This window comes from Silurus aristotelis (assembly GCF_946808225.1).
Source record: "Silurus aristotelis genome assembly, chromosome: 4".
Taxonomy (NCBI): domain Eukaryota; kingdom Metazoa; phylum Chordata; class Actinopteri; order Siluriformes; family Siluridae; genus Silurus; species Silurus aristotelis.
In genome coordinates this window covers 22,681,470-22,707,102 of record NC_139577.1, presented here as the reverse complement: position 1 = coordinate 22,707,102, position 25,633 = coordinate 22,681,470, and the positions used below count along the sequence as shown (strand labels likewise).

General features: G+C 37.6%; 1 protein-coding gene and 1 long non-coding RNA gene across 10 annotated transcripts in view; one reads left to right on the top strand and one right to left on the bottom strand.

The window, feature by feature from the left end:
* LOC310724441 overlaps positions 1-25,633 on the top strand; it is a 158,360-nt gene that overhangs the window by 2,737 nt on the left and 129,990 nt on the right. The window lies entirely within an intron of this gene.
* The window catches only part of klc1b (kinesin light chain 1b), a 37,396-nt gene continuing 13,470 nt past the window's right edge, over positions 1,708-25,633 (bottom strand). For 2 of the 9 annotated variants that reach the window (XM_083538364.1, XM_083538365.1), the window contains exons 7-16: positions 23,087-23,188; positions 22,155-22,328; positions 21,467-21,566; positions 17,534-17,586; positions 16,459-16,526; positions 16,236-16,353; positions 15,689-15,841; positions 5,060-5,187; positions 3,970-4,027; positions 1,708-3,716 (exon numbers count right to left, since the gene is read on the bottom strand). In XM_083538364.1, the coding sequence (XP_083394490.1) occupies positions 3,642-3,716; positions 3,970-4,027; positions 5,060-5,187; positions 15,689-15,841; positions 16,236-16,353; positions 16,459-16,526; positions 17,534-17,586; positions 21,467-21,566; positions 22,155-22,328; positions 23,087-23,188 (1,029 nt within the window). In that variant the 3' untranslated portion in view covers positions 1,708-3,641. Of the gene's footprint in view, positions 3,717-3,969; positions 4,028-5,059; positions 5,188-9,482; positions 10,587-15,688; positions 15,842-16,235; positions 16,354-16,458; positions 16,527-17,533; positions 17,587-21,466; positions 21,567-22,154; positions 22,329-23,086; positions 23,189-25,633 lie in introns of those variants that run through there. The other 7 variants (XM_083538366.1, XM_083538367.1, XM_083538370.1 and 4 more) reach the window with 5 other exon arrangements.

Sequence of the window (25,633 nt, the reverse complement as noted above, 5' to 3'; positions counted from 1 at the left end):
CCTTTTCTCTCTCATTTTCCTCATTAATCAGCTGCTCAAAATACTCCCTCCATCTTCTCAACACATTCTTCTCACCAGTCAACACATTTCCATCTCCATAATTTATTGCTCTAACTTGCAGCACATCCTTCCCAACTCGGTCCCTCTGCCTGGCCAATCGGTACAAATCCTTTTCTCCTTCCTTAGTGTCCAACTTCTCATACAGCTCCTAATATGATTTTTCCTTGGCTTTCGCCACATCCCTCTAGACCTGCTGCTGCATCTCCTTGTACACCTGCCTACTTTTCTCATCACTCTGTCAATCCCAATTCTGTATTGCCAACCTCATTCTCCTTCTGCTCTCCTGCACTTCCTCATTCCACCACCACGTCTCTTTGTCTTTCTTTCTATTTCCAGGTGTCACAGACAGTACCTTTCTAGCTGTCTCCCTTATCACTTCTGCAGTAGTTGCCCAATCATCCAGCATCTCTTCACCACCACCGAGCCCCTGTCTGACCTCTTTCCTGAATCTCGCACTAGTTTTCCTACTTTAGTTTCCACCAACTTATTCTTCTTTCAGTCCTCACTCTCCTCCTCTTCTTCTTCACCTCCAAAACCATCCTACAAACCACCATCTGATGCTGTCAAGTGTCACTATCCCCTGCCAACACCTTACGGTCTCCAATCTCCTTCAGAAAATATAGTCCACCTGTGTGCACCTTCCTCCAATCTTATACTTCACACTATGATCCCATGAAAATAAGTATTCACCACTGCCATTTCCATCCTTTTAGTAAAATCTACCACCATCTGATCTTCCACATTCTTTTCCTTAAAGCCATACCTACCATCACCTCCTCATCACCTCTGTTCCCTACACCTACATGCCCATCGAAATCTGCCCCAATCACCAAGCTTTCATTCATAGGTACACCATTTACCACATCATCTAACTCACTCCAGAATTTTTTTCTCCTCCATCTCACAGCCCACTTGAGAAGCATAAGCACTGATAACATTTATCATCACCCCTTCAACTTCCAGCTTCACATTTATCACCCTATCAGAAACTCTCTTCACCTCCACCACACTCTTACTGTACTCTTCCTTCAGAATCACCCCTACACCATTTCTCTTTCCATCCACACCATGAAAAAACAGTTCAAACCCACCTCCAATTTTCCTGGCCTTACACTTTTTCTACTTGGTCTCCTGAACACACAACATATTTACCTTTCATCATATCAGCTAACTCTCTCCCTTTACCAGTCATAATACCAACATTTAAAGTGCCCACACCCAAACCTCCACTCTCCTCCAGTTTTTTTCCTGCTGTTGCTGTAGACGTCCTTCCCCTCTCCTTCTCCTCCTTTAGCAGAGCAGTTCTGACTGGAATGTTGAAATTAAGGTGCCCCTTTTATACATCGTTAGTAACATCATATTCACAGTATCTTGCTTGGTTGACATGCCAAAACAACACATCAAATGCATGATTTGGTGATATTATTTGTGAATTGTTGTCGGTTGTACTATTTTTGAAATGACCCTCCAGTTAATATGATGGGACATGCTACTACAATTTACTTGAGCTGGTGACAGTAACTCGGAATCATTACAACCCGAAGTGTGGTGTTAATCATCATCTTCTGACAACACAACCTGTGTTTTATCCCACATTAATAAAACAATGTGTACATATCAAATAAAGCAACACAGATCAAACAATAATCCCATTGAAAACTGAATGATTTATTTTCACCCAAACATCATTTACATCACAAAATAAGAGGGCATAAATCATACAAATTGCAGGTATACCCTACAGCAGGGCTTCTATGGCTAGCGTACCCAACACCTGCAGAGTTTAAAAGAAAGCATTTAAAGTTAAGCCAATCAGCTCAAGTCATGCAGAGCCCTCTTCAATAATCCATATTGACCCCCATCACCATCACATCTAACTCTTGACCAATAAAGGACTTCAGGGCTTATAAAACATTCAAACTTGCATTGTGTTTAACTTTTTTTTTCTCATATCAGCTTTATAAAATAAAAATCAGAAATTGAGCGATGTGCATAAAATTGCTTTGGTTCTTTGTAGAAATACACAAAATAAGTGTAAAAAATAAAATAAAATAAAGTCCACAAATACAACTAGAAGGAAAAACACAGGACAATGATTTAAATAAATGATCACATATCTCACAGACAGTGTTGGTGCATATATATATATATATATATATATATATATATATATATATATATATATGCACATACACACGTTTACAGCTTTACACACTAGGAGAGTTGCATATTCATTACACAAATATCTTATCAATGCGACATTGCCTGAGAAACTCCTGTACCGCTCATGTCCAACAATCCTTGGACTTTATTAACATAGCATTATAATCCACTGGATTTCTAGTAAAAACAGAAGGATCAAGCTAAAAGAAAAGATCCAGTAATGTGCAACGATCTCTAAAAAACAGAACAGCATTCAGAGTAAAAGTAGAAAGAAAAATGACATTCCACCATCATGATAAGATGCCTCTCAATTTTCTAAATGCTGTATACCAGTAACAAAGCCTCAAACGAAATAACCTCAACCCTTTACGAAATTATAGTGTTCAAATGACATGAAGTGTTTCATTATATACATTGGTCTGTTTTTTTTCTCTTAAAAGTCTCCATGAAGAGTGAAAACATTATTTCAGCAAAATATAAGCTTTTACAAAACAACCTCGATGATTACATTTCTTTGCAAACATACACAAAAAACATTTTTCCCACAGCGTTGGATGTTTAAGTCTATTGCAGGATTCCCGATCCAGGCGTGAGAATAAATTCAACACACTCTTCTTTGATCAAAGGCATTCTTCAAATCTATCTGAAAAATATGTATAATATAAACCAACTTATGAAAAGTTTTGCTAAAAAAGTTCTATGAATGGAGACATTTTGGACACTGTAGATACAGTAACAGTGCACTTCCCAGTAACCAGGTTTCTGTGTTTTTAATATTTCAGGGTCTTCCTCCTTACAGCTAGCCCCTAGCCTACACCAATACAGAATGTAGCAGAGTATTATTTTCTCTTTAAAATATGAAAGTGTAGACACAGTAATAATTCAGAAGTAACATGATACCAGTGATGATTCAAGTGAAAAACACAATAGCTGGCTTTTCTCATTTCAGCCAGCCATTAATCCCCCCCTCAAAAAAAAGCACAAATTATTTAAAAAGCACAGAGAAAAAGCACAAATTATTTACAAAGACTGAGATGCACGAAGAAACGATTTTATACAGATATAAAAGCCATTAATAAAACTATGTGACACTGTGGAAGATTTTTTTACTTGACTGGGAAAATTGTCCAAGACACAGGTAGTTTGTAACAAAGCTGTTTAAAGTAACAAAGGAAAAGTGTGGTAACAGAAAGACAACGTAACCTTCTAACTAACTGTCACAAATGTCAACATTGCTTTGCCTATAGTGAGAGTTACAGAGCGCAAACCTTCCAAGAGCATTGGCTTGTTTATTGCCGAAGCTGGTTTGTAGATAACCAAGATCTTGTCAGGTGTGGCTTTTAATTAAAGTGAAGGATTTGGGCGGTTCAGTAGGAATGGCATGGTGCGGTCAGAGCAAGAGTCGTAGAGGCATTTTTTCAATTCCCACTGTAGAGATCCAAATTACTAGAGCTCAATCCACGGCTCTGCCTCAACCTATTTAAACCAGGACTCTAGAAAAAGAGCGAGAGCGAGAGAGAGAGAGAGATACAAAGTCAGTATTATGTATTGCTTCATGATTACATCATTAAACTCAAAGGCTTCTTTTAATAAATATTTTAACTTGTCTTTCATCCCAAGCCCATGGCTGTATTAACATTGCAGATTAAAACTTGTTGTCAAATCAAAAATAGGCTAAAGTGGAGAAGAGTGTTCAGTAAAAGAACAGGTGATAAAGCTCTATAGTGACACATGTGTAGTGGATACCTGGAAGGGATCATCATTCGCCCTGTTCAGGTAGTTAAGGGAGGCAGCACGCTTCATACTGTTGGGAGGAAGAAAAGATAAAGGAAAATAATAAGATCAATTTACTTGACAGTAGCATATAATACAAATTCAAATAAACTGTTTGGATTAATCTAATTATTCTATTGAATCTGATACATTATAATATACTGCAATTCTTCAGTCAACAAATCAATACTATCTGTTTTACAATTTTATATTTTACATAATCTTCAAGCAAATGTTCTTTATATTATTATTCATAGTACATTATATATATATATATATATATATATCTCCATCTGTATATTTTATTTATATTACATATGTATTCATCTGTATATTCATAGTACATATACATCTGTAAATGTACTGTTTATAGTCCTATAATACCATTCTATTTAACTTGTGTAAATCATGTAACACTGTATATCCTGCAATTTCTGTTATTGCACTCTGGTTAGACCCAAACTGCATTTCGTTGCCTTGTACTTGTACATGTGTAATGACAATAAAGTTGAATCTAATCTAATCTGATACTAAAGTTGGAGAGTTTACAGAACGTGTTACATGAAATTCACTGACTAATGCGCATTGCTTATACACTATATTGCCAAAAGTATGTGGACACCTGGTCATAATTATGTTGTATGTTTTGAGCATTGCATACCAAATTTAGTCCCAATTTGCTCTTATAATTCCCTCCAGTCTTCCAGGAAGCTGTTCCAGTAGATTTTGGACTGTGCTTGTTCATCAGCCACAAGGGTGTTAGTAAAGTCAGGTACTGATTTAGGGTGAGGAGACCTGGGGAGCTCTATAGCAGGCCACTCAAGAACTTTAGAAATCATGTAAACCATATCTTCATGGAGCTCGCTTTGGTTTGGGTTTCCAAATGCAAGTCAACGCAAATTTTTATTACACCGCATCCAAAGACATCCTATATAATTGTGTGCCTCCAGCTTTGTGGTTAAAGTTTGGAAAAAATAAAATCACATATGGCAGGAAAGGTCAGGTGTCCCAATACTTTTGTTCCATACAGTGCAAAAGCTCGGCTTGTGTGCAGAGTGCTTACTTGGAGGTGGATCGAATCTCTGGGGGTCCGTTTCCTTGCAGTTTCTTCACCAGCATTTCACTGCTTCTACGCAGCACATCTCTGATTTTTCCCAGAGAGCCACCCCTATGCAGAGCCCCACTACCATCCTTCAAACACACACCAGCACTCATTTACTACATTAATACACATAAGCACACACAAACCTCTGCAAAGCCCCACTACTATCTTAAAATACACACACGCCACTCAATTACCGCATTTATTTTTAATATACAAACTTTTCAATTTTCTATACAGCCAATAAAGTAGCAGCAGCACAATGCCAAAAAACATGCCCATGCAGGTCAAGAGATACAGACTAGGTCATAGTTATATACACACACACACAACTCATTAAATCTGCACTACTATCTATTATTTATTACTTTTGTACATTAATACGCATGTGCACAGTGCTAGAAAAACACACATACATACCTTTCTGAGTACAGTTCATTCTAACTGTATAATTATTTATTACTGTTTCCTGCATGTACTGAAGAGGACTGCTGACCCCATGACACTTAAAATTACATGCTGTACAAGACTGTAATCTATTTTTACTATGTGGTCTGGCACTTAAACAAATTCAACATTTGCTCTGGAGCTTCAAATATAGTGTTAGCTGTCTCACATGCCAACACTAGGCTGAATAAAATGTCAAAATAGTGCACCAAGACTGCTAAACACTATGGTTACACAGTATGGAGAATAGCACATCACAAATATTTTACCTTTATGTGTTCAGTTAAGGATCAGACTGCATTCAACTGCTTTTCTGGATTACATCACAATTTGCTAAGCAAAGAAGATTTATCTTTGACCTGTGTTGGATCATTCATAGACCATTTATATCAAAGTTCTGATTCACAACTGCATATTTTTTAAATTGTGTTTAAATACCGATTGCCTATTGCGTGGCAGTTTTTTTAGTGTATAGCTGATTTCATACATCTGTGGGGCAGGGCGCTCGCTGGCCCGCTTTGCTTCTACAGTTTTAACTGCAACAAGCACTAATTAAGGGCCAGTGGGTCAGTGGTCCCTGGCTTTCATTTTAAGAGCTGCAGACAAGACCACAAATGTCAAAGTTGCCAGATTGGGCTAGTTTTAAATAAATACTCAGTGTTCAACAAGATCTTAGTTAATGACAAACAATTATAAATAAAAATATAGCTGCAAGCAGCGATTACCGGGGTTCAAGCACCTAAGGCACCTGAAGCTCGTAAGAAAAAAAAACAACATTAGTAACATGCACACCTAGTTTCTCTCCGATCGGCTTCCGTTAAGCTTGTATAATAGGTGCTCAAAGTTCATTGGCCGATAGCGGCTATGTTTGTCGAAATATTCGAATGACCTTATAGACCCTTCTGGCACATTGCCCATGGACACTGCAAGCCAATTTGACGGGACAACGGATGAGTAGTAAAAGCCGTTTTGAGGTTTTTTTCCCCATCTTATTGCACCACCAAGTGGTCAAGCGCCATGATTTTTTTTTAACTCTCGAGTGAGCGCATACATGTCTACTGAGTTTGGTAACGATATCTCATTCCATTCATGAGTTAAAGCCATTTCAGTGAAAGTGGCCCAGCCTATTTTAAAAAATGTAAAAATTTTAGCCATTGTGACGCTTTTTGATTGATAGTCACTTTCCAGGGAACATGTCTGCACTAGTTAAGGTTAGATTGGGCAAAAAAACTAGGACTAGTAATTTTACATAATTGAGAATTATTAATGTGCGATTTGATTGACAGCAGTGGTCCTTAAGGGAAAAGGTGCGGAGGAGGAGGAGATTATCAAATGATATTAAAATTGAGAGTATGTTTGAAAAATCATGCAATATACAATCATTTATAAACTTGAAAAACACATTATTACCCCCAAGTGGTCTCTCTCTCTCTCCCTCTCTCTCTCTCTCTCTCTATCTATCTATCTATTTTTTTTTTTCTTCTTCTTCTTCTTCTTCAATCCTTTAAGCCCTTTAGGGCAATGGATTAAACATGGCCACCAAGTTTCATTTATATTGGCCCCTGTTAACCTTGTGTAATAGGTGCCTGAAATATTTTGAGAAACATGAAGGTCGTCATAGCCCATTGTGACACAATGAACACAGACACTGCATGCCAAGTTTCAGGTCGATCAGACGAACAGTTGCGGAGTTATAGCCGTTTTCTTTTTTTAGTGCCTCTAAGTGGCAAAGCTATGAATTTTTTTTTATTTAATCAAAGATTAGGCTCATACATATGTCTACCAAGTATGGTAAAGATATCTCAGTCCATTCATGCGTTCTAGCCTTTTAGGTAAAAGAGCCATTTCACCCATTTCTAACATTTTGGTGACCCTTTGCAACCATAAATCGAAAGTCCAACTTGTTTTAAAGAATTATAGATATTGAATGCCCAGGGGACATTTCTGCTACTGGTTTTGGCGAAAAACCTAGTATTATTTAGCAAAAGTAGGCTTTGGACTTTTTTGTGGGAAACACTGACTTTGTAGAGCAAATCCATCAACAAAGCATTTACTTTGTTTTGACCCAAGAATATAAAACTTTTGAGTCAACAACATTGTATGAGCCATGGCCAAAAATTTGCGAGATTATGTTTTTTGGACTGTATCGCCTCCCACTTTGACCAATTGGTTTGATATTTTGTCAAGCTCTCCCCAAAAAGCTCTACCAACTGGCCAAGTTTCAAGTCTCTAGGCCTTACAGTTTAGTCTACAGGATCACTTTTAGGGCGTAATAATAAAAATACAATAATAATAATAATAATAATAATAATAATAATAAATCCCTACAATCACAATAGGGTTTCTGCACTACGTGCTTGAACCCATAATTTCACAAAAAGCAAAGTGTCTATAGGTTGATGAATCACAATGATAGTACCTCAGAATGCATGAGAAACATGTAATTCACGTCCTTGGAAAAGTTGAGGGGACAAAGGTTTCACTTTTCCAATCCCAGAGCTCGGTTTTTGTGTGCTTTTTAAAATTTTAAAATTCTTTTTAGTTCAGCTAGACATTTTATTTAAGTTTAAAGGCCCAATGTGCATTTGTCGATTTAAATAGTTACATAAATATTGTTATTTTGTGGTGCTTCTGTCACATTGCAATATTAAAGCTACTGTCTAAGGATTCCATATTAGTAAATATGCCTGGCCTCTGTCATCTTTATACTTGTAGCAGGAAACACTGTTCACTACTTAGAAGGACCAGCAGGAGGCGCCCTGAAAACAGTGTGGGCTCCAAGGACAACTTGCCCTCTATAAATCCGTGTACATCAGAGTGGAAACATATCAGAGACTTTTATAAAGAGATGAAATAATATCAGAATGATTTGGTCTTGGAAATGGCATTTTTGGTTCCTGTTGAAGTGAACTGAATGAAGTAGTCCAGCCCTCAGTGCTCCATTTGTTTGTGCCCACAGCTGTTTAAAAACGTGTAATTGCTTTACATAGATTTATATAATTCTTTTAGGAGTAACCACTGCCAAAACTTCGCAAATGAAAACCTTTATTGGAGAGTCAACAACCGTCACAATGCAGAGAGATGAATATAATATATGCAGTTCTAATCTCTAGGATAGTGTCTACAGGGTCAATACTACTGCTCTAAAAAACCAAAGTTACATTGTATATATTTATATATGTATATATCTTAATAAATAATCCACATTCCACTAAACACAATAACGTTGCCTATTAAAATAACATGATAAGTGTTTGTTCACGTTTAACACCCTTCACGGTCTCTGAAATAAGCCTTTCGGTGAGAGTGAAGATACCACGAGAAGAAATGGGAATGGCATATCGACAGGAGAAATGATGGAAAGTGTGTAGTGTTGCTCTGATTAATTACACAAGTGAACTATTGACATGACATTCGGTTCACAAGCTGAACACCTTACTGTAGACCAAAATACCCGACTTTTATGTAAGAAGCTTGAGGACAGGATCGATCTGGAGAAAGACGTGCAACATGTCAATTCTCTTTGTGTTTTACCTAAGGTGCATTTAAAAGCATTTGATGAACATTAGGGGCCTCTTCTTCTGGATCAGACTGATGCTCAAATCAGCATTCCCTTATTGAATCAAGCATGTGGAGAGCTTTTGTGTGTGTGTGTGTGTGTGTGTGTAAATATAATATAATATATATATATATATATATATATATATATATATATATATATATATATATACACACACACACATACATACATACATACATACATACACATATATATATACATACATACACACATATATATATACACACACACACACACACACACACACACATACACACATACACACACACATATATATGTAGATGTTTCATTCAATGATCAGATCCAAGTACAAGACACAAATGTAGTCCAACAATAAAGTGACCTTATTATGTAAGATTTTTGTTTTTTGTTGCACAGCCTTCTCAGTCCCTTTTGTTTTGATGCTCTGGTAAACATAGTTAAATACACCCCAGGACCAGCAAAGATCAGCTGACTGCATGCCGCTTCAGCCTTGCAACAGCAGGATTAGGAAAGAGAACTGGAGTGTTCCTGCTTATGGCAGTGCTGAAGTGCGCAGTTATTATTCTATCACTTTTAATCTGAATCCCTAAATGCTGGAAAACATTTGCAGCACTGCCCGACAGAGCAGGAAACCAGGGGCACGTCCTAAATTCAGAGCCAATGCATTATCACGTTTCAAACCAAAAGACACAGCAAGCATTTACAAGCGCTGTAAACATAACGTGGAATTAAAATTAATACCCAAGTACAATAATAATCATACAAAGGAGAAAGGAGTTGAATGTCCATGTCACTTGTCACCACCCCACCACTAACTGTAACAATAATTACAGACACAGCCGTTTCATCTCCTCATTCACCATTGGATATTTCATTACTTAAAATTAGGAAGCTAAACAAAACAAAAACAAAACCAAAAAAAAAAAAAATTCGGGAAAATCACAAATGAAAAAATAAAAGAAATCAGGTTACAACAAAACGCAGATTTTACCTTTCAGTGTAGGCCGATCAATAATACCAGATTACAAAGAAAGACAGAAGAAAATAAAACTCTAAATTCACTGCACATTTTAAACAAATTCCAGATGCAATACTTTAAACGCAATAAAGCAAACTGCTCGGCAAAATGAAGCGCGTGTTATCCATTTATCTAAATTGTAAAGATCACTTTATACAGCTAATACTGAATAAGAGAAGAAAGAATGGCGAAGGGAATGCAGACAGAGGAAAAGCATCCACAATTATCAGGGCGGGGGGGGGGGGGGTGTCAAAAACGAAGCAATAGGAGCAAAAAGCAACCATCCCAAATTTCTGATTGAACAGGTGAAAGCATCGGGGCGCAGTCTCGCCGAAGACACCAGGAATGGAACAGGATGAATCTGTAGATGTGTAATTGAAAGACCAGAGGGGACAAGAACATCCTTTGCTATGTGATGGGGAGGGAGGTTAAGGTGGAGGGAAAATCTTGATGGCTTATGCCTAATAAAGAGAAAAAACAAAACAGAAAAGAGACAGAGAGAAACCACACCATTGAGAATCACAAGAAACATTCAAAGTAGCCTCAACTAGCAGTAGTTTCTGATGTCTTGCTAGAAGTCTTTTTGAACCCCTGCAAATACACACTGCAGCCATTCTGATTAGGTCAAAACCAGAGGGATGCTAATAATAATAATAATAATAATAATAATATCAGTGTTATAACTGGATAATTACTAATCAGGTTAGACTACAGTATATAACCATGTGTGGGTCAATCAATTCTAGTTTATAATATATTTTATGTAGGACATACTTATATTCATTTACTGTTATAAGTACATTATTGTCCTGTTGTTAGCGTGTTATTAAAACATGTGCTTTTGGGACATTCCTTGGCATGGCCAACATATGCAGGGGCAACATTTTACCAAGCCTTCAAATGGATGCCAAGTTCCAAGCAGCCAGTTGTCCAGCATCATGGTTCTCATTAAACAGATACACTAGCCCTGTTGGGGACAGGACACACAAGTGGAACCCAAAGAGAACACATTTAAGACAGGCACCATGTTGATTGATGCAGGGTGCAATTTCATAGCTGGAGCCTTTTATTAAACCCAGTCCAAATTCAGTGTTCAGCATTGTATCCACTGGTACAGTACAAGGCTGAATTTGTTTAAAAAAAAAAAAAAAAAAAAAAGTAGATTAAACACAATTTTCCCAAGTTATTTGAAGATTTTGAAAACTATTCAGTTGGTTTTTATACCATGACAAAACATCCACAAAACTAGTGCGTTCCAATTACAACAGCTATAAGCTATATTCCTTTAACATCCGCTCTTTCTTCTCCCTCTCTTAAAGCTAGTGAGATGAACGGAGCTTTTCATATAGCTAATAACAAACAATACATACATTTTTTTGGGATATGTTCCCCTTTGGAAAAAAAACATTTTCTCAAAGCACAGACATTGATTAAATCTTCTTTCTTTTGTTGTAACTAAACCGTTACTTACTGAGCAACAGAAACTGAAAAATCTTTTTTTTTGTTTTGTTTTTTTAGTTCATTTTGGGCTTACATTTTTATGGGTACCGATAATAGCCCACAGAGGTGGATTTAGCCAATTTTCTGCAGGCTTTCTGAAATGGGAGCCTGGCAGAAAAAAGGGATCAAAAGAAAAAACAAACCAACAATGATTTGCTCCATTGGTAGACTGGAGAAACAAGGTTTAGCTGTGGGAATTTCTGACTGGTTTATAAGCCTTAAGTAAACTCTGATTCAATGTATTTGGCTGGCTGTGAAAAATTGGCTGGAGAACAATAAAAAATAAAATATAATATTCCTGACATAAAAGATGAACCAGGTTAAATGATGGGCATTGTCTGGCTAAGGAGGTGTGGTTTTGTTGGTCTACACTGTGTGTGACTCCAGCAGGGGAGTGTACGAGTGACTCAGCTGTAGCAGCACTGTGCAGTAAGAAGGGTGAAAGAGGCCTGGCATGATCTGCTATGCGCTCAGTCACAAACCGCTCACACTCGCACAGCCTGCCAATGCTGCAGTAGCCCTAAAGCAAATAAAAACTGGTCTGGGTGTGGAGATTGTTACACCTCATGTCTAAGCAGAATGATGAATAAATGACTAAATGGCAAGTACATGACTAAATGACTGCTGTAATTGTTTTTCTTGCCGTGTCTGTCAGAGTACTTGCTCATCGCTGCTGGCTGTAGTACTGCAGTGCCTATTTGCAAGGGTAAAATAAGGGTAAACAAACTGCTCACTGTTAGCAATCTATTTTGAGCTAGCGGCTGTTATTATTTTGCTTCAGTTAATGCAAGTTGGACCAGGGGACATCGTGAAGTAGAGTACAAACCACCACATCCAGAAGAACTGATCTAATTGGCTGATTGGTTGTCATGGGGATGTTATTAACAATAAACTAATGGATGCAGTTGGTTAGTATCACAAAAAGCTGATCATAACACAGTATACTTAGTGCACGAGTGCATGCATAGTTAGATAATGCAAAACCGAACAAAAGGCAATGATGACGGTGAAGGTCGCACCTGCTTCATGCATAAATGAACCACAAAACACACTTCAAGCACATCAGATCCATATAAATAATATACAACCACTTCTAATTGAACAATCAAGTCACTTTACCTAAGATCGATAAACAGACACTAATAATGGGTTGCCAAATGGCAGGAAACAAAAGCATGGCCAGGTAGCATGGTGCCCTTCATTCCAGTCTGCTTTCAGAAATGCTGGCAACTCTCCATCTCTGCACACTGTGTACAGAAGCTCTACATTATCCCCTCATTTACTCAGGCATGGCTGTATCCAGCACTTATTATGCACCCAGTGCAATCCAAACATTCTAACCAGACACAGCGTACACACACAAACACACAATTTTCTAAATGCAGTTGCAATGTGGCTACAAATACTCCAACACTAGAGCACATACCACTGTGTTGCATTTGTCAGGAAAACAGAATATAGACTGCAATATTTTAAATAAATCTGGTAGAGGCTAATATGAATTAAAGAAGCAAACAATAAAACATGTCAGGATATGCCATTATAGAGAAATTAACAGTTAACCGAGTTAACGATGCCAACCCAACATTGATTATTTTCCAACAGCAGCACATACAAATGTCTTTTGTCTTTTTGCCTCTTTTATCGTAGCTATTTACCAATTATAACTTATTTTAAATGACAAACATATTTAACCATAAAACAGGGTATAATTCCTAATTAGTTATTACATATGTGTGTGTAATAGCGGTTAATAAGTCTTCTTTTTAATAAGTTAATAAGTAATTTCGTAAATTTTTCTTGAAGTTAATAAATCACAAATACGCAGCTTGTAACTAATAAACTGCAAAAATTAATTGTGCTCAAACCTAATGCTCTTTTATGGAAGATAAACAAAAGGACAGGCTTTACTCCTGTCTAGCATCGACACTTGAGGCTCCTTCCATTAATTTTAAATTAAATGTGTCCTTATAAATTCCTGCACTATATAATATATATGAATAATATATTTATATTCAGAATGATGAAGCTTTTAATCAGTCTTCGATTATGAGCATACAAACTAATTGAGGTACATTAGGTCACGAATCGTAGCTGTTGTTTCAGGGTTCAGGCTGAAAAACTAAAATGAACACTATAGCCATTACAGTCATGGTTGCAGGCTTTTATTTATTCTAAATTCGTCGTTCTTTCCTCAGAATAAACTGCAATGCCAGGGATATGACCATAATCATGCACCACACAACCCACATAGCTCCAAACACCACATTATAGAAACACCCAAGCAGAAAGGACCAAACAGCAGACTCTCATGTAGGCTGGGTTTAAGACCGCCCTTCTGGGACAGTGCGTGGTGTATTTAGTTTTCATCTTAAAACTAAATAGTGCCTGTGCACCATTTCTAATAACTAGCACAAATTTGTTGAATAACTCAAACACTCCAAAACACAGAAAGGTGAGCAGCAGTAGAAGTGTGGGTTAATGTGCAGTAGTGTGGTGCAGCTCATATATCAAGCAAAAAAAACATCATGGCACAGTATGCAAGGACACACGGGGCTATGCAGATGAGCAGTGCATGCGGTGAAGTTTAAAATAAAGCAAAGCTGGAAACAGAGGCACGGCAAGCATTTGGAACACATACAGCATCTATCTCTCCTGCAGAAGCCCAAAATATGTTTACTCTGCTCACCAGTAGACTTTTGAAAACAAAACTCTTCAAGCTGCAAAGTAGTGCTCAGCTGAGTTAATTATATACAGTCCATACACCAGATTACAGTGTACAACCAAACCATTTTTCTTTTGACCTTACCTTTAAAATATTAAACTGTATAGATAAAAAGTTTAAACGAGTTGCCCACACACTTGTAAGCATTATATTCTGTCTTGTAGTGAATTAAGTGGGAATTTTTTTTTTTTATTATAAATGTTTAAATTAATTAGATTAATATAATCAAATTATATATACTTTTTAAAATATATATTTTTAATAGCTCTCTACTGCTACAATGTGGATTGCAATTGCAATGAAGACAGACAACCGTCTTTTCCACACCAGCACCCTCTTATGTAATAACCCTCTTATGTTCACCAGGTGAGGTCTGGGCCCAAAAATGTAATAAGAAATGTGATGAGAAACTGAAAATGGAAACTAGCTGGTGCCACTGCACAACAATATACCAAATCAAAAGGTACACTCTTACAAATTACAAGCTGCACCTTTAAATGTCTTAAATGCTTGCAGAGAGGACTAAAGTGGAATAAGAGAAAAATTAGCAATGCTGGCTTCTGCATGAGGCATGTGCTTTTATAGGTGCTCAAAATGCTTAAATTACATTTCATATCATACAAAAACATTCCGTATATTAATATTTCAAGCAAACAAATGTTAAATACAAATACAAGCATATAACCATGCTTAAACGAGATGAAATATACCAGGACACTCAATCAGCATTTGGTTCTAAATAAGCATCAGTAGACAATAACATGACAGAGCAGCCTTGCCTGAGTACACTAGACTGCTACCTATGTATCAGAATAACAGTCATCATCATTGAATTTATCCTTGAAAATTGAATGAAATAATAATGTTTCTGCAACTATCTAGCTATGCATTTTAAAAAACGTAAATAAGACATACCAGAATTTAGTATGCCACATGTACGCATGTCATACAAACCCTGTTCTTTTTTTTAGAAACACCTTTTGGATTTATGCCTATTCTTTAAAGATCACTGTACTCTGCTATATACTGCAGGGCTGAAATCCATTCCAGGTAAAGTTTTATTCTCTGTTTGATGGTTCTACACTAAAAAATCCTGCTATTAAAAAAAATCCTTCTGTCAAGGTCCATCATAAACACTGCTCTATCAGTGCTGGAGGAAATGAGGGTATTTAAATCTCAAGTAGTACCGTAAGAATTTTTTTGCTGTAGTCTTTACAACACTATTTCCTCCTGGATTCTGCTAGCAGTTTTCTAGCTACAGGATTAGGGCAAGGCTGCTCTGTACACATCCGAATGCTACTGAGCTCCGATGGGATGATGAAGTGGATATGTACTTACCCCACTCCACTCTATGCCCATACTCACTTCCTCTCCAGCCTCTGAGCTGCTATCGTATTTAACGCTGGACATGCTATCCCTGCTCCTCCTCCTCTCTCCATCACCCTCCTTCAGAATTTCAACCACACGGCTCTGGTTGATGGGATCGATCCCCTAAAAGACAAAAGCACACACACTCAATGAGCATAATCATTAAAATAATACTATTCTATCAAGATTATTACTATGGGCTGGTTGTGATGCAGTGACCATTAATGATTTAATCGGTAATGTTTGTTCTACAGGGGGGAGATTTGTGGATAATGAAGAGCTTATGAATGGCGAAGGACTGACGCTGTTCCTATTTTAAGCAAAATAACTTACTGTGTTACTCTGGTATCCAAAGCAAGCCACAGAAGAAAGGAAGTAAAAAGGAACACATCAATAAAGCTCTTACAGTTGGTGAGCATTCAAAATGTTTAAGAATAATCCAATACGTTTTACAAAAGAGGGTTTTTTTTTAAGGTCTACATGCTACACTGTTCTGTACGGTGTTCTGTAGGATTACGTAACTGACCTGCTTGCGGGATCTCATGGCACACTCCTCCAGGGTGTCCGCAGCCTCCATCTTGCCTTGCCGGCGGTAAAGCGCACCCAGATTCCTCAGAGTGGTGTTCACAGTTGGACTTAACACACAGTCGTGATTGTTAACAAACATTTCTTTTTAAATTGCCAGAAACATTTGATTAAAAAAAAAAGTTTTTTTTTATTTAAGCCACTGCATAAGATACCTGTTGACTTTGCAAGCCTTGTACCAGCCACCATACTCTCCATATGGGGTGTTGTCTCTTTGCTTGCCCTGAAGTAACCCAAACAGAAAAGTGGACTTGTTAAAAAAAAATCATTACGTCAGAAGAGAGGGAAAATGCTGTTCCTGAGCTTCTCTGATTTTACTTGTCAATCCTGTAAATGTATCTTCATAGTGAGCGGTGTATCAGTGGTGTATGTACAAGCAAACTCTTGTAAAACAATATCACACCACGATTTTAAGCATGAAAGAATTCTAACTCCACAACGGCAGGGGGCAAGCCAAAAGAAAAATCAACAAGGCAAAATAGATTTAGGTGTAAATGAATTTGAGTACTTTTGCTGATCAGGTCAGACTGACTTAAAACCTATGAATGCTGGTCAGCTTAATCATGCTTGTGAAATTTGTATCATTTCCCTGCTGCTCAATAGTCCTAACTTAAGTATTAACAATAGGCAAACAGTGCCAAGTTCTTCTAAAACAATCAACCAAAATAGTTGTGTTTCAATGTCTATTAACAAACAAATATGATTCCCCCTACATTCATCCTGCAGTCCAGGCTTAGCATTTTGCTGTGGCATTATAGTGAAACAAATCATTTACAGTGAAACAGAACAAAAAAATTTTTTTTTTTAAGTAGCCAGCTAATGTTAGGTGGCAAGTTCTCTCTGTAAAATGTGTGCTAGGTTGGTGATGCACAGGCAGGCTGCTGCTGGATCGCACAAAAACTTTCTATTTTCATTACACAATTCTAAAGGAGTAGCATATCATTTATAAACCCAAAGTCACACATACTTGTACCGTGTCCCACACTAATTAGTGCACAGTATGCAGCTTTTAAATTCAGTATTGAATTCTCACTGAACGTACATGGACTTGCAGCACCAGTGAAACACAAGTCGCATTACAGAGTCTCGTATTCCACAGCTTTAATATACAACATCGAATTTCTGATAGCTAACAGAGGCTGTGAAAATTAGGTCTTTTCATAGAAGTGAAAACAGCATAGGGATCTTGAGTATTTCATTGGATTAGCACGTAACAAGACACATACTTACTTTGCTCATCTCTTCCCTTTCCTCAGCATGCATCCAGATAGGTTTGTTTTGAGCTGTGGGCAGAGACATGGCAGCTCCGTATAAGTTAACATTCTACTCTCAAATCAGGATTTCATTTCATGCTTTATAACTAAACATAATAAAGCTTCAAAAATATAGCATTATGTATTGGAATGGAGTACATTTAGAATTTTTACACTTTTACACTACTTTTACATGAAGATAGATGCCGATGACGGGTTACGATTCTGTCAGTGGATGTAAGGTTGCAGGTTTAAATGCCAGGACTGCCAGAAATCCACTGGTGTATTTTTAACCTTCCGCTGCTTAGTTCTGTGCTTGAGTTATATTCTAGACCAGGGGTCACCAACGTGGTACCCACGGGCACCAGGTCGCCCGCAAGGACCACGAGCCTTTTCTAAAAATAGCTGTTTCCTACCTTGTTAAATCATTGTTGATAATTATTGTGAGAAATCAAACATTATCAGTGTCTTCACATAGATCAGGGGTGTCAATCTCAGTGTCAAATCCAGCCTGCGAGATGATTTTATAAAGATCTATTAATATTGTTATTAATGTTGCGGCGATATGAAGCGCTGATAACACAAACTACAGATCCCATAATGCAGCGCTTAAGCTGCCTTACCGAACGCTAGACTACCTGGGAACATTCCAGCGTCAATCAAGTCGAGCTTCTGTTGATGTATTTAACCCTATTGTACAGTTATTGTGAAGCCCCTCACAATGGTGAAGAGAAAAGTGTATTCTGAAAACAGAGCCTTTCAAAACCGATGGGATTCTGAGTGGATGTTTACTGACACTGCCGGTAAACACGTGTGTCTTATTTGTGGAGCGAATGTGGCTGTAATTAAGGAATAGAATCTAGGACGGAACTACGAGACAAAACATCAGGAGAAGCTGGAGAACAGAAGATACAGAAAGTAGAAAAGTTAAAAAGGAATCTGACATTTCAGCAGATGTTTTTCACCAGAGCAAAATCACAAAGTGAAGCTGGTGTGAAAACAGAGGAGAAATCAGAGGCACATCAGCCGGTTATTTACTGAGGCAGAGTTTCTGAAGAGCTGCATGATGAAGGTGTGAGATGTCTTGTGTTTGACAGGAGATATTTTTATGAAGAGCAAAATATTTTAAGTTATTTAAAGTTTAAGATTTTTTTTTTATAAAATGGCATAAGAGCAAAGAAATCTGATTGTTTTGATTTGTTGTTATTTTAACATTTACTTAAAAGCACAATTTTTATTTATTTGTTTAGGGTTTTTTCACAGCATGTTCATATTTCTAACTTGTATAATTTTGACAGGAGATATTTTTATGGAGAGCAAAGTATTTCAAGTTATTCAAAGTTTATGTTTATTTATACTGGAATAATATTCCTGTCTGTTTTTATTCATATTTATGTTCAATAAATGTTTATCCTGTTTGGCCCACGACCTAAAGTGTGCTTTGAGTTTTGGCCCCCTGTGCAGTTGAGTTTGACACCCCTGACATAGATAAATATCTGTCATTATTAGTAATAACATATAATTCAAGGTAAATTGAGCAAATTTGTTATTTCAGAATTGTGTATCAAACTGGTAGCCCTTCACATTACTTAGTACCCAAGAAGTAGCTCTCGGGGTCAAAAAGGTTGGTGACCCCTGTTGTAGACTATTAATATTACATATAAATATTACACATAAACCTTAATCTTAAATCTTAATAAAAAGTGTATATTCTTGTTTTAAGAGAAGTTATTGTGCAGGTAAAAGATTTTATATAAAAAAAAAATTTAACTCAGTGAAATAGTGACCAAAAAGTCATTGAAAGAAAAAAATAAATAATAATTATATATATATATATATATATATATATATATATATATATATATATATATATATACACATATACACATATACACATATACACAGACACATACAGTGAGGAAAATAAGTATTTGAACACCCTGCTATTTTGCAAGTTCTCCCACTTAGAAATCATGGAGGGGTCTGAAATTGTCATCGTAGGTGCATGTCCACTGTGAGAGACATAATCTAAAAAAATCCAGAAATCACAATGTATGATTTTTTAACTATTTATTTGTATGATACAGCTGCAAATAAGACTTGAACACCTGAGAAAGTCAATGTTAATATTTGGTACAGTAGCCTTTGTTTGCAATTACAGAGGTCAAACGTTTCCTGTAGTTTTTCACCAGGTTTGCACACACTGCAGGAGGGATTTTGGCCCACTCCTCCACACAGATCTTCTCTAGATCAGTCAGGTTTCTGGCCTGTCGCTGAGAAACACAGAGTTTGAGCTTTCTCCAAAAATTCTCTATTGAGTTTAGGTCTGGAGACTGGCTAGGCCACGGCAGAACCTTGATATGCTTCTTACAGAGCCACTCCTTGGTTATCCTGGCTGTGTGCTTCGGGTCATTGTCATGTTGGAAGACCCAGCATCTTCAATGCTCTAACTGAGGGAAGGAGGTTGTTCCCCAAAATCTCGCAATACATGGCCCCGGTCATCCTCTCCTTAATACAGTGCAGTCGCCCTGTCCTATGTGCAGAAAAACACCCCCAAAGCATGATGCTACCACCCTCATGCTTCACAGTAGGGATGGTGTTCTTGGGATGGTACTCATCATTCTTCTTCCTCCAAACCCATTTAGTGGAATTATGACCCAAAAGTTCTATTTTGGTCTCATCTGACCACATGACTTTCTCCCATGACTCCTCTGGATCATCCAAATGGTCATTGGCAAACTTAAGACGTGCCTGGACATGTGCTGGTTTAAGCAGGGGAACCTTCCGTGCCATGCATGATTTCAAACCATGACGTCTTAGTGTATTACCAACAGTAACCTTGGAAACGGTGGTCCCAGCTCTTTTTAGGTCATTGACCAGCTCCTCCCGTGTAGTTCTGGGCTGATTTCTCACCTTCCTTAGGATCATTGAGATCCCACGAGGTGAGATCTTGCATGGAGCCCCAGCCTGAGGGAGATTGACAGTCATGTTTAGCTTCTTCCATTTTCTAATGATTGCTCCAACAGTGGACCTTTTTTCACCAAGCTGCTTGGCAATTTCCCTGTAGCCCTTTCCAGGCCTTGTGGATGTGTACAATTTTGTCTCTAGTGTCTTTGGACAGCTCTTTGGTCTTGGCCATGTTAGTAGTTGGATTCCTACTGATTGTATGGGGTGGACAGGTGTCTTTATGCAGCTAACGACCTCAAACAGGTGCATCTATTTAGGATAATAAATGTAGTGAAGGGGGACATTTTTAAGGCAGACTAACAGGTCTTTAAGTGGTTAGAATTCTAGCTGATAGACAGGTGTTCAAATACTTATTTGCAGCTGTATCATACACATAAATAGTTAAAATTGGATTTTTTTAGATTATGTCTCTCACAGTGGACATGCACCTACGATGACCATTTCAGACCCCTTCATGATTTCTAAGTGGGAGAACTTGCAAAATAGCAGGGTGTTCAAATACTTATTTTCCTCACTGTATGTATATATATATATATATATATATATATACACATATACACACACACACACACACACACATATATATATATATATATACACATACATATACACACATATATATATATACATACACACACACACACACACACACACACACACACACACACACACACACACACACATATATATATATTTCTTTTATTTAATTTATTTTTTTATTATTTTTTTATTTTTTCCCCTTTCTTTTTTATTCTTCACTGTTAAAGCCCTTGCTGTGATTCTTGTTTTGCCCATCTAATAAACTTAAATTAATCAAAATATGATTGGAAATATAAAAAAAGGTGAATTTAAAAAGTACACCAGTATATGTTTAAATAGAGCTTGTTCATATATTATGCTTATCTCGAATACAAAAACAGTGTAATACATCACCAGGACTTACCATCAACTGACCCAAACTCCTTCTCGTGGGCACGGGTAAGAATCTCTTTGTAAAGAATCTCAGCCTCCTTGTATTTCCCTTGTTTGAGAAAGCATGAAGCCTGTGAAGAAAATAGTCGTAGAATAATTTACTAGACGATAAAGCTGGTTTGAATTTGACTGCTCCTAATAAAGCAGTGCTCTCGTGCTGTAGGGACAAAATACATTTAGTGTGTGTGTGTGTGTGAGCTGGAAATGTAACTTAATGGCAATATGAAAAAGAAATATCACCATCTTGGGCATCTTTTTTTGTAATGATCTCCTGTAATGCTCTTTTGTAATGTTCTTCTGCAATTCTGTAATATCTTTCTAAATAAATTGGCTCTGTAATAGCTTGCTTTTCACTACCTGTGTGAGGACATGCATTTAAGCTTATAGTGAACTGACCACAATATAAAAAGAATATTATTTAGAGTGAATGATTAATTGGATATAGTCTCTCCTGAACATTGAGCTTGAATTGCAATATTTCTTTGCTCACATCAAAGCTTGATCTTTAGTTACAAAAAAAAAAAATCCCCTCTAGCCTTCTATTACTAAACTGAGAGGATGTGACTAAGCTAATAGGGTAAGACCTTCACTACTAGCTTTGAGAACTGTTTAATGCACAGGGAAAAACAAAAGAATTGGTAAAAAGATATACTTCTCACCAGATTGTTCTTGGTCTTAGCAACGTTAGGGTCATCAGGGCCTAGCCTGCACTCATAAATCTCCAAAGCCCTGCAGTAGTAGTACTCCACCTCCTCATATTTGCCCTGGTTCTGACACAGCAAGGCCAGGTTGTTCAGCTGCTTAGCCACATCTGGGTGGTCCTTTCCAAGCACCTGAGAAAGGAGGCCAAACACACAACATATATACCTTTACAATGTCTGTCCTTACTCTTTTGATTGCCAAGGCAGTAAAATGATTAAAAAGCTTTAATGTGCTCACTGTAAGAAAAAGAAGAGAACATTTAGATGGCCTTCAAACACTCTTGCCAGCCCCACTGCTCTGTCCAGCATTAAGCAGGCTATTCAAAGTGGGTGTAAGATTTCTGCTGTTTGCTCAGCATCGACATGATCTCATAAAAGCTGAATCAATATGAGGGGCTGCAATATAGCTTACTCAGGCACTGCACGATCTCACTTGAGGCTTTAAGTGCTTATACTTGCTACATATAAATGTGCTTCAAAGTCAGAATATTTGACACAGCTTACCTTTCGTGTGTTATCATAGTTAAGAAATGTATTTTTATGAGACCAACACATTCACACTACATATTCAGGTTAGTCATATTTTATTGTCATATACATCATGTCACGAAAGATTATTATTTAACAATGTCATGTGGTCAATGATTTATAACCATGGGCAGAGATTGAAGCACATGATGATTACTGTAAATGCTAAAATGTACGAAATGTTCAGACATTATATGATGCAAAATGTTTAGCCAATAAAACATTAAACAAACAAACCTGTTTGAGGAATAGCTCATATGTTATATTTTATGTGGGCAAAACCATAAAATTCAATGTGCCTGACTGAAAACAGCCAAACCTTTCTTATGGGAATTGCTGCACAAGTGTGTCCGTGTATTTACCTTCTCTCTGATCTCCAAAGCTCTCTTACAGAGCGGCTCAGCTTCCTTATATTTTCCCCTCTTCCCGTACAGCACAGCCAGATTATTCAGAGTGGCAGCAACCTGCAGCGCAGCACACAGAAAAACACCAAATTAAGAGAGATCAATTTTCCCAAAACCACCTGTATAACGTGTGATAATCTACTGCCAGCGAGCCATGTCCCAAACCTGACCCAACTGATGAAATGTATACAGTGAGGAAAATAAGTATTTGAACACCCTGCTATTTTGCAAGTTCTCCCACTTAGAAATCATGGAGTGGTCTGAAATTGTCATCGTAGGTGCATGTCCACTGTGAGAGACATAATCTAAAAAAAAAATCCAGAAATCACAATATATGATTTTTTAAACTATTTATTTGTATGATACAGCTGCAAATAAGTATTTGAACACCTGTCTATCAGCTAGAATTCTGACCCTCAAAGACCTGTTAGTCTGCCTTTAAAATGTCCACCTCCACTACATTTATTATCCTAAATTAAATGCACCTGTTTGAGGTCGTTAGCTGCATAAAGACGCCTGTCCACCCCATACAATCAGTAAGAATCCAACTACTAACATGGCCAAGACCAAAGAGCTGTCCAAAGACACTAGAGACAAAATTGTACACCTCCACAAGCCAAAGAGCTGTCCAAAGACACTAGAGACAAAATTGTACACCTCCACAAGGCTGGAAAGGGCTACGGGGAAATTGCCAAGCAGCTTGGTGAAAAAAGGTCCACTGTTGGAGCAATCATGGAAAATGGAAGAAGCTAAACATGACTGTCAATCTCCCTCGGACTGGGGCTCCATGCAGGATCTCACCTCGTGGGGTCTCAATGATCCTAAGGAAGGTGAGAAATCAGCCCAGAACTACACGGGAGGAGCTGGTCAATGACCTGAAAAGAGCTGGGACCACCGTTATCAGGGTTACTGTTGGTAATACACTAAGACGTCATGGTTTGAAATCATGCATGGAGCGAAAGGTTCCCCTGCTTAAACCAGCACATGTCCAGGCACGTCTTAAGTTGGCCAATGACCATTTGGATGATCCAGAGGAGTCATGGGAGAAAGTCATGTGGTCAGATGAGACCAAAATAAAACTTTTGGGTCATAATTCCACTAAACGTGTTTGGGGGAAGAAGAATGATGAGTACCATCCAAAGAACACCATTCCTACTGTGAAGCATGGTGGTGGTAGCATCATGTTTTGGGGGTGTTTTTCTGCACATGGGACAGGGCAACTGCACTGTATTAAGGAGAGGATGACCGGGGCCATGTATTGCGAGATTTTGGGGAACAACCTCCTTCCCTCAGTTAGAGCATTGAAGATGGGTCGAGGCTGGGTCTTCCAACATGACAATGACCCGGAGCACACAGCCAGGATAACCAAGGAGTGGCTCTGTAAGAAGCATATCAAGGTTCTGGCGTGGCCTAGCCAGTCTCCAGACCTAAACCCAATAGAGAATCTTTGGAGGGAGCTCAAACTCCGTGTTTCTCAGCGACAGGCCAGAAACCTGACTGATCTAGAGAAGATCTGTGTGGAGGAGTGGGCCAAAATCCCTCCTGCAGTGTGTGCAAACCTGGTGAAGAACTACAGGAAACCTTTGACCTCTGTAATTGCAAACAAAGGCTCCTGTACCAAATATTAACATTGACTTTCTCCGGTGTTCAAATACTTATTTGCAGCTTTATCATACAAATAAATAGTTAAAAAATCATACATTGAGATTTCTGGATTTTTTTTTTTTAGATTATGTCTCTCACAGTGGACATGCACCTACGATGACAATTTCAGACCCCTCCATGATTTCTAAGTGGGAGAACTTGCAAAATAGCAGGGTGTTCAAATACTTATTTTCCTCACTGTATCATATAAAAAAATTTAAAATACTATCGGTTTAAAAGCTATTTTGAGACACAGTGTAGGAATAACACAGAGAGACAGATGGATCACGCGGCTAGGATCAATACTTGGAATCTATAGTCGTACTGGTAATTTCCTATCAGGTCATTCAATATCAGCAGCCTGCACAGGAGAGATAGACAGAGATGCAAATTCAGCTTGTTTTTTAACAAAGAAGATAAAATAAATGTAATAGTCACTGAATTAATTGTGAACAACTGCTGAGAAAAATTTGTAATTATATTGTAGCATAGTCACCACTATTGCTAAAAAGAAATCCTCATAGACAGAGAGAGACAGAATGGGAAAAAAAATCATTATATATAAATTACCAAAGAATGTCCATGAACAAGACAGATTTTCCTAACAGTAAAAAAAAAAGCCAATACTTAATGCTAACCAAAGAGTCTACAGTATGTTTTCTATCCTATTTCTATTTAATGAAAGTAACCATTACCAAAAGGTAATCTTTAATCTTTCCGCATTTTCTTGGCCTTTCTGCAATCTGACTTTTAATCCTATTTAGCTTTAGCTGTGAAAAAAAATACAGCTATCAAAGCAGCAAAGTCTAAAAAATAAAAATCACAATACTAAAGCTAAATAACCTTGGTTAATTGCAGCAC